Consider the following 19,026-nt stretch of genomic DNA (forward strand, 5'->3'; position numbering starts at 1 on the left):
TCCAGCTCTCTCTTCCCCTTCACTGTAATTGATGGCCCTACATCCAGACACATCACCAACCAGATCTCCTGAAGTCCGATGCATGATATCAATCACAGAGGAGGAGGCGTTCAGAGCTCCCCACCTTGATTTCAGTGTTATACTCTCCGCCTCCTTGACTTTATAGAACCACTATATAGCTCACTTCAAAGTTGATTTTCTGGATTATGCCACCACACTGGTCCATGAAAGCAAGTACAACTAGAAGGTGTTACGCTGTTTGACTTCTGGTAGTGATTTATTAGGCAACCTGCTGATGACAGGTTCCCTTTAAATTAATGATTGGTACAGATCCTTCCTCTAAGACCTTCACCAATGTCCACTGAACCCTTTCCTGCAAAAACAACATCAACAACAAAACAATTGAGGGCCTATCATTAAAGAAAATTTATAGGGAAAAAAGTTGCATGTGAAGTTTTCAGTAGATTTTCATTGGGATTAAGCCACAAGAATTTGTCTTTCTTCCCTATACACAACTGTGAGACTTTGCAGACTATTGCCCTGTGACCAATTATTTTCTACTGGAGCACTTTTGGTCAGTGTGAGCTACTGCACACTAGGAGCACCTTTCGAGACCTGCTGTTTTGACGCAGACATCAATCTATGACCAATTTTTACCTAATAAGAGTCCTAATCACTTGCCCATCCAAGAACTGCCAGTTTAGTTGCTACCTCATATATTTCACCCTGTGACAGATGCCGTTATCACAAGAAAAGCTATCAGGGGTTTTAATCTTATGCAGACAAATAAATATATATCTGACAAACCTGAGCACTTTGATCTTTCCCAGCCATGAGTGCCCAGTCATATGGTTGTTTGGATTTTTTATCATGAAGTCGCAAGTCCCCTCCTACACGAATAAGACTACTCATAATCCAGAGGTCACAGGAAAAAGCTGCAGCGTGTACCGGAGTGCTCCAATCATTACATCGGCTGTAAACACACAAAAGGAGAAATGCTATTCCCCATTAAAATGGACAAGGATGAGGATAAAGCAAAATAAAAACTACTCTTTACCACTTTCAAGAATTTCCTCCTTTGACTACTCTCTCTAGTTTACCGTATGGATCACTGTATAATAAGTTCCCTGCTCTGCCATTTGTATATAGGTATTGTTAGGGGTATGTATACAGTAGTTACTGGGGGCCGTATATACGGTATATTTATTGCTGGGGAAACCATATATAGTGATTGCTGGGGGGCTGTATATAGTGATTACAGGGGGAGCTGTATAGTGATTGCTGGGGGTTGTATGTAGTGATCACTGGGGGCTGTATAAACTGATTGCTGGGGGAGCTGTATACATTAATTACTGGGGGCTGTATATATTTATTGCTGGGGCTGTATATATAGATTACTGGGAGCTGTATATAGTGATTACTGGGGGCTGCATATAGTGATTACTGGGGGGCTGTATACAGTGATTTAATGGGGGGTCGCACCAGATTTTGCGCCCAGGGGCCCCCACCAACCTTAATCCAGCCCTATTGGCACACAGTAAACACACTTAAATTAAGTAAATAAAAATATGTGCAATGTGGCTTCCTGCTAGAGCTATGACAAATTCTTCATATTTCTTCAAGCGCATTCAAGTAAAGTATGGCTGGACCACTTGACAATAAATGTTGCATCCTGGCATTTTTAGTCCAGTCGCATTACGATATGCTGGAATTTGTATTTGTAGTTCAGTGCAATGAAAAGGTATGTATGGTTTATGGCAGTACGGATCTGGTGTTATTTGTAGCAGAATACCATGCAGATACTGTATGCTGGAATGTGTGGAACAGCGCACTATATTGGAAAAAAAACACGTCAATCGATGTTTCGGAGTATATAGGTGCACAAGTAGGTTACTACACCATATATAGAGAGAAAAGATAACTTGGCACTCATTATTGGTCAAAAATTCAGGAGAATTTATTTAATCCAGAATAAACAGTATAGCAATCCAACAAAAATTATTATTTTGCAACGTTTCGGTTTTGCAGACCTTCATCAGGCACGGATCGCAAGGCGTAAATAATGAGCGCTCATCTCTTCAGCGGGAGCACCCGCTTTTCCTCCTTTCCACCTGCGCTCCAGCGGTCATAGCACCGCATCTCATCTCCATTTCTACTTATACCTTGCAATCTGCGCCTGATGAAGGTCTGAATTTATAAGACCGAAATGTTGCAAAATAATAATTTTTGTTGGATTGCTGTAGTGTTTATTCTGGATTAAATAAATTCTCCTCAATTTTTGACCTATAAGAAGTGCCAAGTTATCTTTTCTCTGGAACAGTGCACTATGCTGGGATTTGCACTATAGTACCATATGGGGATACTGAAATTTATAGTAGAGTACTATAAGGGATTAGTAATACAGTGCAGGGAGAGTGTTCTGGAAGAGGTAAGTAGTGGGAGAAGGTGCGCTGCAATATGTATGGAGGGTGTTACCTACTGTAAGTGCACGCTAAAAGGTTGCTGTTCTAGAGGCAAATAGTGAGTGCAATTCTGTTCACCATCATAAAATCATTTTCAGGATTAATCATTAACCATGAAACAAAAACCGCCACCATCTTGTTATCTAGGATGGAGACAGTAACACATTTTCTGGGACACACAGCTTCACACAGAAATAGGTCTTTGAACATGTTATACAAATGACCTGCATGTATAGCCGGTCCCCTACTTAAAGGGAACCTACCACCACAAATCTACCTATAAAGGTAGATTGGGTGGTAGGTGGATCATTGGGACGTGAGGATAGCCCTTTTAAGGGCTAATCCTCACGTCCCTGCACTTTTTTGAGAACTTTAATTTGATATTTATTCAAATGTACTTATGTGGCTACCGGGGCGTGGAGTAGCCGCTTATGAGATTACACGAGGCGGCTACTCCACGCCCCGGTAGCCACTTTACTCCTCCTACTCACCCATCTTCGGCGCGCAGCTCCGCGTAGCTGCGCGCCCTCGTCCGGCGAGCCTGCCGTCTGCGCATGCGCAGAAGAGCAGGCCCGCGCCTGTTTCGGAGTTGTGACCGCGCAGGCGCGGGCCTGCTCTTCTGCGCATGCGCAGACGGCAGGCTCGCCGGACGAGGGCGCGCAGCTACGCGGAGCTGCGCGCCGAAGATGGGTGAGTAGGAGGAGTAAAGTGGCTACCGGGGCGTGGAGTAGCCGCCTCGTGTAATCTCATAAGCGGCTACTCCACGCCCCGGTAGCCACATAAGTACATTTGAATAAATATCAAATTAAAGTTCTCAAAAAAGTGCAGGGACGTGAGGATTAGCCCTTAAAAGGGCTATCTTCACGTCCCAATGATCCACCTACCACCCAATCTACCTTTATAGGTAGATTTGTGGTGGTAGGTGCCCTTTAAAGCTCTCTGAATGCTTTACTATAGTCCCAGACTGCAATTATCAGCTGTAAGGTGTCTGTAATGAAGCTTTATTGATAATCCTTGGTCCAATTACAGCGAAAAATGGTGAAACTCCAATTGTTACTGGGGCAAAAGAATTTTTGTCTGGATCTACATTTATAAAATATACAGTTTCAACTTACATGCGAATTGGACTTAAGAACAAACCTATGGAACCTATCTTGTGCGTAACCCAGGGACTGCCTGTAGAGGCAGAGATGTCTCATATCTTAGGATATCCTTGGTTTAACCCTTTAACAACTTGGCCATTTTGCAGGCTCCTGGCACCACAAAAATTATTTACTGAAGAAAAACTATATCACATTTTCATAATTTCTGTATTTTTTGGTTGACCAAACTATTTGGGAGCTTTTTTGTGTGACAAGTTGTTCTTTTCAGTGATATTGTTATGGGCCTAGCAACTTTTTTAGAACATTTTATGTAAAGGGATTTGATGAAAAAATCATAATTCCTGGCAAGTTTTTCAGAGCTTCTTTTACAGCGTTCAATGTACAGGTCTGTTAATGCTTCAGATATATTCTACAGATTGACGCAGACGGGGCATCCTGTATACAGGGGGGGGGGGGCTTTTGGGGCGAATTTCTGTTTTTTTATGTGCATTTTTTCATGTAAATGGGGGATTTTTCTTTATTTATTAAAAACCTTTTTTACTAATTTTGTTTCCCACTTTTTTCCAGAGTTGTACTTGAACAAGGGATCATCTGCACTGCAATACTAATGTATTGCAGTGTAGTGTAAATGACAGGGCATGCTAATGTATCCTCAGTCAGGTTCCGGGGTGGGGAGCTTAGGGCTCATTCACACTGCCGTCTGCGGGGCCGTACATGCGGCCGCAAATTTGCGGGCGCATGTACGTCCCCATTGACAGCAACAGCGGCACGGCGGGGATCCGGTGCCACACATGTGTTGCACCGATCCGGGCAGCACACCGCAAAAAGATAGAGCAAGCTCTATCTTTCAGCGGATGTGCGGCCGCGTGCCGCTATTTCCTATGGAGGGAGGAGGGGTCACCTCCTCCTCACCTCAAGCACACGGCGGTATGCCCGCACGGCAGGCATACCGCGTGTGAATGTACCCTTAGTGGTCATACTTGACTGAGGCTTGTAAGGGTTAACACCTATGATAGGAGGTATCTCTAGTCGTGGGTTCTAGAGGCTGGAGTAAGCTGTGAGCTTGCACCAGAAGCATGATGTAATAGTACTGCACAGGATGTCCCCTCCGACAGTGCACTACTATCACCTGAATCGAGAAGGGGTTAGTCCAGACACATGATTTTAAGTCTGGGTGGCAAAGGGTTGGTATAGCTTAGATTGAGTACCTGCCCTACAGTCACGCCAATAGGGGTCGGGCCAGTGCGATGTTTATCCACCACTGTGACTCCTTAGGTCATCTCAATAGAGCGTGCAAAGTTTTTTGCCAAATCTCTAATAATATAGCAGAACATCAGTGTGATCCTGTCACAATCCTGCATAACAGATTGGTGACATCTTGTATGACAAAATCCTCATGACAATTTTTATTTAATGACCAAACATAACCACAGCATAGCTAAAGTGCCATTAAGCACCAACTACATTACATGGAAGTACCCACTATATAATTGTAGTAATCATTCCATGTTACTAAAGTACTTACTGATTAGGATTGGATCCAAAATTCAAAAGCAGTTCAACTATTTTTCGGAGCCCAAGCAATGCAGCCACAAACAATGCTGTTTGTCCTTGAGAATTTGTGGAATCGGGAAGAATGCCTGCATAGAAAAGCACCACATGTATTTGCATTTATTAGGATCTAGGTTCAATTGTAAAACACATTGGCAATTACTGTTCTTTACTGTTCCTGGGAAAGATTCTTTTTTTCCGGTCCATCTGTCTAGCAAATATGTCTTTAATAAGAACCCTAAGCAAAATTTATAGCTAGCGTTAAAGGATGCTCTGTTTACTACAGTAGCCAAAAACATTGTATCCTACTGGCTTCTTTCTATATGTAGCTCATGCTATATTATATGGTTAAGTCCCACAAAGACAAGTTTCTTAAATTTACTTAAGATAACTAAATAATACATAATACTCTAATTCACTGTCATTAACAAAAATACAGCATTTCACAGATAAAAGTCCAACCTGTCTCTATCAGTCCTGCTGTACACAATTTCAGTTACCCCCTAGACACGTCCCTGTATCTTGTGACTTAGCCATTCTGGATTTCTGTGTGACGGCCACAAAGCTGAGTTTCTCTCTCTCTGCTCCCTGCACTCTAGCCCCGCCCACTGCAGTCCAGGACGGAGCTCACACGGACACACAGACACTGGGTTCCTGCCGGCAGCAGCATGAGGAGAAATATAAACTACAGACGGATAAGTTCTTTATCTGTGGAGGTACACCAGGAAGGCACAGCAGATCTAGTGTGTGGAATAGCAAAGATTTAGAAGAGCTGACAGTTACTGTGTGCAATAGGTATCTTGTGGATCTTATCATCTCTGATCTGTCTCATCTCTATCTATGCATCAGATACTAGTGAATGTTCAGAAGCTAAATGAAAGTGTATATAGACCCGAATCCTCCACACAGAACGCACCGCTGGATCGCAACAGGACCGGGTAAGTAAATCAGCCCCAATGTGTCTGCTTAGAGAGTCCCTGCCCACACCCTGGAAATTTGCACTGACCAGCCTAGGGGGTGAAAGGAGTTAAAAAAGATATAAAACTGAGTAAAATTGTGAAGTAAAGGGTTAAAAATTATCTTTATTGTGTAATCATCACTAGGGGATTGAAATTTGAGAATTTTCTTTCATGGGAAATCCCGTTTAAACCCTTACTGACATGTGATATAGTATTACGTCACATGCCGGCTTCGGGAGTATGGAGAGGGCTCACAGGTTGAAATAAACAGTAAAAAAAATAAACAGTAAAAATAATAAACATGTTATGTATCGCCACGTCCCAAAATGTCAGTTCTATCAAAATATAATAAAGGTTATTCCCGGCATTTAACCCCGTAATGGAAAATAGCACCCAAGGTCGAAAATACCACTTTTTTTCTATTTTGAAAATATAAAAGATTCCATAAAAAAGTTTACATTTTTGTAAATTTAGGAAAAATTTTTAAAACCTATACAAATTTAGTATCCCCGTGATCACTCCGACCCAAAGGATGAAGCAGACATGTCATTTGGGACGCACAAGGAAAGCCGTAAAATCCAAGCCCACAAGAATACAGCGCAAACACAATTTTCCCCATTTTCTCTGCATTTGAATTTTTTTCCCAATTCCCAGTACATGCCATGGAATATTATATACCGTTTCTCTGAAGTTCAATTTGTTAAAAAAAAACACACAGCATTTTACATGGAAAAATTTAAAAAGTTAGGGATTTTTGAAGATGAAAAATTAATTGAAACATTGTAAAAGGAAAACCCAAAAACGAAAAAGGGTCTCGACGGGAAGGGGTTAAGAACACATTAAAGAAATGTGTTATAGGCCCCGTCCAGAACCCGGGCGAAGCATGCAGCCAGGTAAAGATGAGGAGGAGTGCTACTCACCCCTCTGCTCCTCATAGGAAGAGAAGCAGCCATGCCGCATATTCAAGGCCTGCCATTATGCAGGATCCGGGCAGAGCTATACAAATCCGCAGTAAAATGACCATATACAGCATTATAGTATTATTGCAGTGTATACGAGAGGTTCAAGGATCCTAGGGAGAAATAAAAATAAATATAACAAACAAACTCTAATTTTTGTGCTGAAAACTCCCCACTTGGGTATATAAAAAAACAAACGGAGTACTCACCATTCTGAAGCCCCAGGCAACTCCTCTTCATTTGTGCAGGTGTCGGCTCCAAGTCCACGACAGCTTCATGCTCAAGACCTGGCCAGCACACAACTGTGAGGTCAGCAGCGGCTGACATTACAGTTGTGCCCCAGCCGGGCCGTGCACATATAGCTGGCTATATACTACAGGGGCTGGCAGGCTATGTACTACAGGGGACTGGCAGGCTATATATTACAGGGGCTGACATGCTATTTAAAACAGGGGGCTGGCAGGCTATATACTACAAGGGTATGGCAGGCTATATACTACAGGGGGCTAGCTATATACTTGGGGGCTGGCAGGCTATATATTACAGGGGCTGGCCGGCTATATACTACAGGGGGCTGGCTGGCTATATACTACAGGGGGCTGGCAGGCTATATACTACTGGTGGCTGGCAGGCTATATACTACTGGTGGCTGGCAGGCTATATACTAGGGGAGGCTGTGGCCAATGCATTTCCCACCCTTGGCTTATACTTGAGTCAATAGGAGCCTTGGCTTATACTCGAGTATATATAATACCCCGCTTTCCCTACACTTGAAAGAAAAATAAACAAACATAAGCATATACATGTTAGGTATTCTCGCGTCCCAAAATGCCTGATCTATCAAAATTAAAAAACTATTATTCCCTATGGTGAACCCCATAACTGAAAATAACACCCAAATGTCTGAAGCCTTACTTGTTTGCCACTTCACAATGAATTTTTTAATAAAAAGTGACAACTTAAACAGAAATGGAGAATGGTCATCTACAGCAGCCAGTCCCTGCAATGCAGCAGAACTACATGTTATACATGGAGCAGTAACATCTGAGGAAACATTTGTGTGCTGAGAGGTTACTAGCAGAGGAGAGGAACTGTATTGCCCTATAGCAGTAATTTACATTACAAGTGCCCAAACTTCAACCAAAAGCCACCTTTATATGGCAAAGTACCAGCACAGCAAATTAGGCACAGTCATTTATTGCTGAGGACACAAGCGCAGATAAAAGGAGGAGGGCAATTTGGGACCATCGCAGCTTCTCTCCTGGGTCCCTACATATAAGGGTACATTCACACGCGGTATGCCCGCCGTGCGGGCATACCGCCGTGTGCTGGAGGTGAGGAGGGGGTGACCCCTCCTCCCTCCATAGGAAATAGCGGCACACGGCCTCACATCCGCCGAAAGATAGAGCTTGCTCTATCTTTTTGCGGTGTGCGGCCCGGATCGGTGCCACACATGTGTGGCACCGGATCCCCGCCGTGCCGCTATTGCCGTCTATGGGGACGTACATGCGGCCGCAAATTTGCGGCCGCATGTACGGCCCCGCAGACGGCAGTGTGAATGAGCCCTAAGAAGAATTGTTGGGCATGCACTCTATGAACCTAGTATGGTGAGCTCTAATCTGGGGTATCGACTTGGGTGTCCACAGAGTAAGCTCTGAGAACCACCACTGCTCAATATGATGCGAAATTATGAATTTCATATTACACAATCCTGATGTAGATTAATATCCACAAGTAGAATCATTGGACACTAAATGCCTATTGAAATTATATTAAGTTTCTATTTCTTAAATCTTTCTTTAGATGACAAGAATAAGCAACAACCACTCAGCTTGTGATCTCTCCCTCCACCTCCTCTGCAATAGAGAAGGAGAACGATCATCAACAGCAGCCAGTCCCTGCAATGAAGCAGAACTGGGAGCTCACTTCACGCTCAGGAGAGATCACTACAGCTCCTCCTCATGGTTGCTGGGTTTGAACACTTTAGAGCACATTTCCGCAGTTAAAAACTATAGAAATGATCCCTGAAAGTATAGTCTTAACCTGTTACTGGCCAGAGAGACGTCCCGGGTGATAGCACCCTGCCCTTCACCTCAGGGAGACACGAGAACAACACACTACACAGGGAAGCCTGCACGTACTCAGGAACAGTGATTGGTTGTAGCCGTGTATGTGGGTGAAATGAAGCTTCTCTACCTTTACACGTGTAGTAAATGTTAGTACCCACAATACAACTGCACACTTACATAATTAGCATATGTGACTCAGAGCAACCAACAGGAAACAGGTTTCAGCTCTGTTGCTCCGCCCACTCACTAGCACAAGGGGAGTGTGACCTGATCAGGGAAATCCTCACATGCTGCACCCACCCCCACCCGCATGTCTTGTACCTGGCTACATCTGCACAGCTTGACAAGCAGAGCTTATTTGAAGGCAACTGAGTTTCTTAACCCCATAACTCCTTAAGGACGCAGCCATTTTGTAGCTTAATCCCTTTAGGACGCAGTTTTTTTTTCGCTCATTTCTCGCTCTCCACCTTCAAAAATCCATAACTTTTTCATTTTTACGTGTACAGACCTGTGTGAGGGCTTACTTTGTGCGTAACAAATTTTACTTTCCTGTGATGTTATTTATTATTCCATGTCGTGTACTAGGAAGCAGGAAAAAAATTCCAAATGTGGAAAAATTGGAAAAAACGTTCTTGTGGGCTCAGTTTTTACGACTTTCACTCTACGCTCCAAATAACACCTCAGCTTTATTCTTTGGTTCGGTGCAATCGTGGTGATACCAATTTTATACAGGTTTTATTGTGTTTTAATACATTTTCAAAAAAATTAAACGAATGTGTACAAAAAAGGAAAAAAAATTTGCCATCTTCTGACGCTAATAACTTTTTTTATATATTTTGGGGTATGGAGCTGTGTGAGGTGTCAATTTTTGCAAAATGTGCTGAAGTTTTCATTGCTACCATTTTGAGGACTGTGCGACATTTTCATCATTTTTCATTACATTTTTTTTTTCAGGTAAAAAGGCGTAAAAGTCGCATTTCGGGCATTTGGGCGCCATTTCCCGTTTCGGAGGTCACCGCCGGTTATAACCGTTTTTATATTTTGATAGATTGGGCATTTTGGGACGCAGCGATACCTAATGTGTTTTTCATATTTACTGTTTATTATATTTTATATCAGTTCTAGGGAAAGGGGGGGTGATTAGAATTTTTAATATTCTATTAATTTTTGACATTTTTTAAACCTTTTATTTTCTTTTTTTCACTATTTCTTAGACCCTCTAAGAAATAGAGGGTAGGCGAGGCTTTGCCTGCGTTTGCGTGTGGCAACAGCCTTAATCCAACAATTGGAAACCTGTCAGTCTAAGGCTACATTCACACTACAGTATGGGGGACGTATGTACGGCCGACCTATACGCGGCCGATATACGTCCCCCATACACTTCTATGGGCTCACGGCATCGTACGGGAGCGGTACGTTGCGGCACCGTACCGCTCCGTAGCCATGTCCTATCTTTCCCCGTATTACGGCGCCGTGCGCCATTACTTCCTGTGGAGAGGGGCGGGGTGAGCTGCGCTCATCTCCTCTTCCTCTCCACGCGCTGCCGTGTGCCCGCCGTGCTACGGTGCGGCGGGCTCACAGCAGTGGGAATGTAGCCTAACACATAGGTCGCTCGCTCTACCGTCTTCTGCGCAGAGCAGTGTTCGGTGACGGAACTCGCCCAGACGTGTGAGCTGTTCGGACAAGCTTCGGGGGCAAAGGTCAACTGCAAGAAGTCGGAGGTCATGCTCTTCGGGGACTGGCACTCTGCTTCTTCTGCACCTCTTCCCTTCACCATCCAGCAAAACTTTATCAAGGTTTGGGGGGTTTGGTTTGGGAAAGACGGAGCAGCCACGAAGTCTTGGCAAGAACGCTTGGCCAAGGTAAACCAACGGATTGGACTGTGGGCCCTCAGACAGCTTACCCTCACGGGGAAAGCATTGGTCCTGCGTAACGAGGTGCTGCGTGTAGTGTAGCACAGGCATGGCCTCCCACGGCCGAAGTCAGCAAGGCCATTACCAGGACCGTGTTTAAGTTTGTTTGGGGTTCAAAGATGGACAGAGTCAAAAGGTCTGTAATGTACAAGGAGATTCGCAAGGGGGGTAAGGGCATCCCCGACATCCCCACTTTGCTTTGGATTTCTTTTGTGTGTGACATGGTTCGAAGAACTCTGCGAACACCAAGGGACTCTGCCGGAAGTCCATGTCCCGCTTTTTCCTTCTTCCCCTGTGGCGGGGGCTTGGTTGGGACAAGTGGAACAGCTCCTTCCCTTACAACTGGGATCCTCCCTGGTACTATGCCAGGGCGGTGAAATTTGTGAGGGATCAACATCTGGAGGGACTGAAGCCGGATTTGTGGAAGCCTAAAACTATCCACAAAGTCATCAGAGCCAAGGATCTTGTGGAGTGTGTTCCGGGGCTGACCACCAGCACCATGGACACCGTGTGGTCCAACATGTCGTGTGAAAGGCTTAACAACTGGCACAAGGATCTGTCATGGATGGCCATCCAGGGGGGCCTCCCCACCCGGTCATTTATGGCAGCCCGCAACCTGAGCAAAACCCAGTACTGCCCCCGATGTCCCTTTGTGGAGGAGACATCATTGCACTTGTTCTGGGAATGCCCCTTTGCACGGGGCCTGTTGAAAGCTCTGGATCACGAACTGCTTATTTCTGTGCCCAGGAACACCATGACGTGCCACGCTGCACTTTATGGCCTGTTCCAAGGCACCCACACGGTGGGGGCCATCCAGGATGCCTGGCGTCTTATGAACTGCTTCAAAGACATCCTGTGGTACGCCAGGAGGCCCTTCACCCTTCACAGAGAAACTTTGTCCATCAAGGACTGTCACGGCTAGTCTTGAGCCAGCTCAGAGACTACGCCTCCCTTGACAGCAGGGTGGACTTAGAAGAAGAGGACTGACAAGCCACTTCTTCATTTTTCTCTTGCGGACTTTGTTTATCTTGTTTTATCTGACCATGGACTTTATTTAGGGAGTTATGGGACTTTGCCTCTTTCCTCACAGAAGGAGGCATCCAGGAAGAAGACGACTTACCATCCTCTCGTTCCCCCCCTACCTCCCTCATGTGTCTGTTATTTTTCAATAAAGCTTTGGGCCTGTGACAACTTACCCCCTTCCCCTTTTTCCCTCCCCCCCCTCCCATCTGTATCCCCTGTTGCAGGTTAGCTGTTTTATTTGAAAAATGTGTGTTTTTTGTTTGCCTGAGCTAGTATGCTAGAGTAGCACTTATTCTGCCATAGTGTTAGGATAGTGCTAGGAGTGTATCTTAATTTATTGTGTGCTTTGTACAAAGCCCATGCTGCGTCATGGCACACACTGTCTGTAAGTTTTACTGTGTATCTGTGACTAAAGGCTCTTTCAATCAAAAAATGTGCTCTAAAGTGTTCAAACCCGGCAACCATGAGGAGGAGCTGTAGTGATCTCTCCTGAGCGTGAAGTGAGCTCCCAGTTCTGCTTCATTGCAGGGACTGGCTGCTGTTGATGATCGTTCTCCTTCTCTATTACAGAGGAGGTTGAGGGAGAGGTCACAAGCTGAGTGGTTGTATCTTATTCTTGTCACCTAAAGATAGAAGTACATGGCTATATAACAAGGGAAATGATGAAAGTAGACACTATTCAGCGTAGCAGTCATGTTGCTTTGGCAAAGGAAACATTTTTAGTCGACTTGTCTCTTTTTAAGAGGACTGGATGGTTTGGCTCCTGTTCACTAACAAGAGGCAGCACTTATATGAGTCCCTATTAAATGTGTATCAGGGAATTTCAATCTAGCCAGTCATCCCACTCCAACATGAATTTGAACTTATAAGGTTAAAGAAAGTCGACTTATTCTCGAACTAATATCATTATGTTGGTTCTTTTAACCCAGGGGTCCCCAAACTTTATATATAGGGGGCTGTTCACTGTCCCTCTCACACCGTTGGAGGGCCGGATAAATAGAGGTACATGTGACCGCTTCCTTAATACACTGGGCCCCCCTCAATTAATTATTTAATATACTGCACCCTCTTGTGAACTATTATATATATAATTATTAAATATACTAGGATCCCTCTCCATTGATTATTTCCTGTGCTGACCCCCACCCCCATTAATTACCAGACTGTCCCCCACCATCAATTATTTTTTATGCTGCCCCCCACCATTAATTATTTAATGCAAAATTGTGAATTTAATACTACACAATCCTGATGTGGATTAATATCCATAAGTAGAAACAATGCTTCAACATAGACACTAAGAGCCTATAGAGATTATACTATGTTTCTAATTCTTAAATCTTTCTTTAGATGACAAGAATAAGATACAACCACTCAGCTTGTGATCTCTCCCTCCACCTCCTCTGTAATAGAGAAGGAGAACGATCATCAACAGCAGCCAGTCCCTGCAATGAAGCAGAACTGGGAGCTCACTTCACGCTCAGGAGAGATCACTACAGCTCCTCCTCATGGTTGCTGGGTTTGAACACTTTAGAGCACATTTCCGCAGTTAAAAACTATAGAAATGATCCCTGAAAGTATAGTCTTAACCTGTTACTGGCCAGAGAGATGTCCCGGGTGATAGCACCCTGCCCTTCACCTCAGGGAGACACGAGAACAACACACTACACAGGGAAGCCTGCACGTACTCAGGCACAGTGATTGGTTGTAGACACATGTGTAAGAAATTGTAATACCCACAATACAACTGCACAGTTAATTAGCATATGTGTCTCCAAAGCAACCAATGGAGCTCTGCAGCTCCTCCTACTCACTAGCACATGGAGAGTGGGACATGCTGCACCCACGTGGGTTGACTGGGACAGACTTGTGATTCAGCGTAAAATAACATTTGTTGCCAAACCAAAACCATGGTAGTACTTTTATACAGGAATCTCAGTACTGAAAACAGGAAATGTCCACTTCCAAAATCATTTCATTCCCCTGAAACAGTATTGAAAACCAGGTGCACCTGGAAGCCATACAGGGGTTTTCTCATTAACCCCTTTGTGACTGTGGGTCATTGGTGCCTGAGGGCGAGTTCACACGTTGCGTTTTGGTCGCGTTTTCATTGCGTTTGAAACGCATATACAACAGCTGATGAGAGGTGAGTTGCCTAATTACATTACCGTTTATGTCTGTAAACACAATGTTAACGCATGCGTTAACACGTTGTTAACGGGTACATTAACATCGCGTTTACAATGCGTTTTGTAAACGGAAATGTTAACAGTGATGTAATTAGGCAAATCACCCCTCCTCAGCTGTTGTATATGTGTTTCAAACGCAATGAAAACGCAGGTCAAAACGCAACGTGTGAACACACCCTCAATGTCCAGGTCAATTTGTGACGTTCTGCTTCTAAAATGATGATATTGACTTGATTGGATAGTTTTGAGTTGTGTTAGTTACATATATATTCCTGTGTAAAATGTGCCAACAATTGACTACAAATGTGAACAAACATAAGCTTTTTCAGATTAAAGTTTTATTAATAAGTAGTAACTTTTACCAAAATATGTTATAAATATGTATAGCATAATTCCATCACCTTCACCAGGTTCAGCTACAGATGCAGATATTCTGCCTTCAGCTGACAGGCTGGAGGGGGGCACTTCAAACACCTATATCTCCTGAATCCTGGCACCTAGAAACACCTAGAGTGAAGTTGCCCCCCCCCCTTCCCCACCTTGTTCAAATCAAACAAAATTGGTGTCAAACGTTTGTGCTACGTTTGTGCAGCAAAAAATTTCGTTTGCACTGCTATCGTTTTTAATGAAAGCTTCCAGAGGTCAATTCCCCCCCCCCCCATTCTCCAAACCAAGCAAAACTGGTGCCAATCAATTCTGCTACATTTGTGCTGGTTTTGTAGCGGCCTTCAGTATTATTAGTTTGATGCTCTTGGGGTCTCCTGTATTGTTAGTTTGCTTTGGGGTCTCCAGAATTTGTAGTTTTATGCTCTGGGGGTTCCCCAAATCAACTCATTGCTAAATCTTTCAACCAGACGAAAACAATGGGGCAGATTTATCAAGCAGTCTGAAAGTCAGAATATTTCTAGTTGCCCATGGCAACCAATCACAGCTCAGCTTTCATTTTACCAGTGCTCATGAATATTTTAAAGGGGAGCTGTGATTGGTTGCCATGGGCAACTAGAAATATTCTGACTTTCAGACAGCTTGATAAATCTGCCCCAATATATCTGCTATCCACAACCGGGAGGTCGTTATCACAGTAGCTGTGGGAGGAGGACCATCTTGAGAAGGCCTATTCTATGAATCTTGGAAAGGAGCATCTTAACCCAAATTAAAATGTTTGACCTAATTTTATAAATAATTGGTTTCAAGTTAGTTTCAACATAGTTTTGGATTCCAGACTGTTGATGTTCACTACTGTTGAGGGCAGTTCTTGTCCCAAAGGCCAGAGAGTTGCTTTTTGCCAATTAATTTTCAAAACCGACATTGAGGGCGCGTTCACACGTTCCGCGACGCTAGCGGAACGTGTGAACGCGCCCTGAGCCAAACTCCTATAAATATATCAAGTAACAGGGGAGATAATGGGTATCCCTGACAAGTTCCCTGTTGTAATTTAGTCTTATCCGAAAATATATTTTTATGCTTATCCAAGGTCATTATATAACATCTTAATCGGGGAAATAAACAACCCTCCCCCCCTCAATCTAAATCTAGCCATTACTTCCCAAAGAAAGGACCATTCCACCCTGTCAATAGCTCAAGCAGTGTCTAAAGACAGGATGGAGTGTTCCCTTCCATCCTCTCCCCTCCCCTCCCCCCTAAAATGCATATTCAAACACAGCCTGTCCAACCCAGGGTGCAGGTACAGGTCAATGGGTACCTCTCTGAATACTTCCCGCTGGGAGGGGGACTTATCAAGGCTCCCTGCTCTCTGCCTTGCTTTTTGCTCTAGTACTGGTAATTTTGTTAAACTGAAAACCTGCTAAACTACTCATGCATGCTAAATGGATCTCTTGGTTGGCGGCCTACACTGCTTCATGTGGAGGAGGAATAGCTTCCATACATGTATGTATGTAAGTATGTATGTATGTGTGTGTGTAGACTAATGTGTTCTTTGCCCTAGAGAAGAAATGCCTATAACCCTATAACACCTGGCCCTTTTTTGTTTTTCCATCTCCATTTTTCACTTCCCGCCATGAAAAATCTATAACTTTTTTTTATTCTTCTGCGCGCCGCTGCTGACGTCATACTAGGCGCCGCCCGGGGGAAAGACATGGCGGCGCCCAACAGAAGAAAGAAGACGGGAAGGGAAGCCTGAAGACAAGCGGCGCGGACATCGGGGGAGCAGCGCTGCACATCGGGGCCACCGGAGGGTGAGTATATACGTTTATTATTTTTTAAGTATTTTTTACTTAATATTGACTCGTGTATAAGCCGAGGGGACGTTTTTCAACACATTTCTTTTGCTGAAAAACTCGTATATACGGTACTAAGAATGTAGGAAACTGAACTAAGGCCGCGGTCACACGATCCACTAGGCGTCCGTTCATAACGCGACGCTAGCGCACAGGGGGGCGGTCCTCGGCCCGACCGCACATGCGTTAACAGTTAAACGCATGCGATTGATAAGCCGATCGCATGCGTTTCCCTGTTAACGCATGTGCGTTCGGGCCGAGGACCGCCCCCTGTGCACTAGCGTCGCGTTATGAACGGACGCCTAGCGGATCGTGTGACCGCGGCCTAAAAGTGCTCAGAGCACTAAAAATGCTTGGTGCACCAGATCCATTAAGAACGTGTGCCAGAAATCAGGAATCTGACACTTCCCTGCACGGGACAGAGTTAACTAATGTTTTGAGGTGCACCTTTAACATAGGGCATGCGACAGACCTGGGACACAGTCTAACTGAGTGCCGGAATGCCCCCTAATTTGTGTCGTGTGGTGGCTAGCACAGCTGAACCGCAAAACAGTAGCGGACATTAGTGGCGCGGAGACTTGTTAAATACCTGTGCAAGCCGTTTAAGCCTAAAAGAATGTGCAAAGTCCAACAGAAAACTGGCGCAAAGTCTTTAGTAAATGTGCCCCGTTGTTTTGCTTTTACTATTCAAATGTTATAAACGGACGCCTAGCAGTACATGTGACCGTGGCCTTACATGAGTACAATGCTCTGACTCCCTGCTGTTCCAAAGACCTTCACATTTTGCTACCTAGTATCTGCTCACTTGGAACCTTTTAGGTCTTTAATAAGAGGCAAAATATGTGAAAGTGTTTGGCACAGCAGGAACAGAATAATCTCCCCTGGAGCCTCAGAAAGCTTGTCTAAGCTTTTAAACATTGGGGCAGATTTATCAAGTGTCTGAAAGTCAGAATATTTCCAATTGCCCATGGCAACCAATCTCAGCTCCCCTTTAAAATATTCATGAGCACTGGTGAAATGAAAGCTGAGCTGTGATTGGTTGCCATGGGCAACTGGAAATATTCTGACTTTCAGACTGCTTGATAAATCTGCCCCAATGTGTGTCTCACTAAACCCTATGGGCAGAACTTTTCAGATATAACTTCTTTTGCCTTGAGATGGGGCACATTTACTAAAGGCGGTGTGCCAGTTTTCTGTCAGACTTAGCACGTTCTTTTAGGTGCAAACTACTTGTACAGTTATTAAAGACGTGTCCGCTGCCTATTTGTAATATGCTTCACACAACAAACATTTTTGGCTCTGAAGGGGTGTTCAAGTGCTCAGTCGGACTGTGCACCACATTTATAATGCAATGTCCGACAGAATTGTGTCGCACATCCCATGTTAAAGCGGCACCAAAAATATGGTGCATTGAGCTTCAGATCCATGCAGAACGTGCGCCAGAAATCCTGAATCTGGGACCTTTGCACTATACAAAGGCAAATTGCACTGTTCTAAGTAAATGTGCCCCAATTCCCACGAAGACAAGTTTCATACAGCATTTCACAGATAAGTGAAGGTAGGATAAGTCCAACCTGTCTCTATCAGTCCAGGTGTACACAATTTCAGTTGCCCCTAGACATGGCTCTGTAACTTCTGACATTAGGGTTGGGTGGCCGCCATCTTGGATTTCTGTGTGAGGCCATGCTTTCCAAGATTTCAGTGTCTTTCTGCTCTGAGCCTGTAGCCACGACCCTGCAAGAAGCTCACAGACACTCACTGATCACTTCCTGCCAGGACATCATAAGCAGAGAGGAGCTACAAACTACAAGGAGATAAGTGATCTGGGGGAAGGGGGAGGCAGGCACAGGTGTAGCAGGGCTCATAGTGTAAAAGTCTGTCAGCCTGTAATGGACATCTCATCATCTCTCTGATCTGTCTCATCTCTCTCTATTTCTATGTGTCAGTGTGTTAGTACAATATCAGACACCAGACGAAAGTGTATTTACACCTGTACTCTGATAATCTAACCACTTTGTCACCCAACATTACTAGATGGAACATAAAGTGTCTGCTTAGAGAGTCCCTGCCCACACTCTGAGATTTTGCACTGAGTAGCCCAGGGAGTGATAGGATCTAAAACAGCAATAAAACTGAGTATCATTGTAAGGGGTTAAAATGATTTTTATTGTGTTATTGAAATGTGCAAATTTTCTTTTGTGGGAACATTATTTTAAGAAGTGGAGTTAGGCCCATTCAACAGACCAGTAATATACAAGAATGAACTGGTTACTCAGTAATTCCAATGACATTTATTGTCACCCCAAAAAAACGCTGTTTATCACTGCTGAAAATGGGGTACCACTAGGAGCTGCTTACTTTAGTGACAACCTATGCAGCAGAACTACATCTGAGGAAAATATTGTGTGCTGAGAGGTTACTAGCAGAGGAGAGGAACTATAGCAGTAATTGCCCTATAGCAGTAATTTACATTACAAGTGCCCAAACTTCAACCAAAAGCCACCTTTATATGGCAAAGTGCCAGCACAGCAAATCAGGCACAGTCATTTATTGCTGAGGAC

General features: G+C 44.2%; 1 protein-coding gene, 2 non-coding genes and 1 pseudogene across 5 annotated transcripts in view; 1 reads left to right on the plus strand and 3 right to left on the minus strand.

Annotated features, from left to right (window-relative positions):
- The window catches only part of TEX14 (testis expressed 14, intercellular bridge forming factor), a 150,276-nt gene that overhangs the window by 99,551 nt on the left and 31,699 nt on the right, over window positions 1-19,026 (minus strand). For 2 of the 3 annotated variants that reach the window (XM_072136277.1, XM_072136276.1), the window contains exons 3-4: window positions 5,091-5,205; window positions 808-973 (exon numbers count right to left, since the gene is read on the minus strand). In XM_072136277.1, the coding sequence (XP_071992378.1) occupies window positions 808-973; window positions 5,091-5,205 (281 nt within the window). Of the gene's footprint in view, window positions 1-807; window positions 974-5,090; window positions 5,206-19,026 lie in introns of those variants that run through there. The other variant, XM_072136278.1, reaches the window with a different exon arrangement.
- On the minus strand, window positions 8,857-9,074 carry LOC140120138 (small nucleolar RNA U3). The gene has a single exon (XR_011853543.1). It is a non-coding gene; the product is annotated as a small nucleolar RNA U3 (small nucleolar RNA).
- Window positions 12,445-12,643, plus strand: LOC140120030 (small nucleolar RNA U3; annotated as a pseudogene).
- LOC140120135 (small nucleolar RNA U3) lies at window positions 13,409-13,626 on the minus strand. Its single transcript, XR_011853540.1, has one exon. It is a non-coding gene; the product is annotated as a small nucleolar RNA U3 (small nucleolar RNA).

The sequence above is a fragment of the Engystomops pustulosus genome, chromosome 2 (assembly GCF_040894005.1).
Source record: "Engystomops pustulosus chromosome 2, aEngPut4.maternal, whole genome shotgun sequence".
NCBI lineage: Eukaryota > Metazoa > Chordata > Amphibia > Anura > Leptodactylidae > Engystomops > Engystomops pustulosus.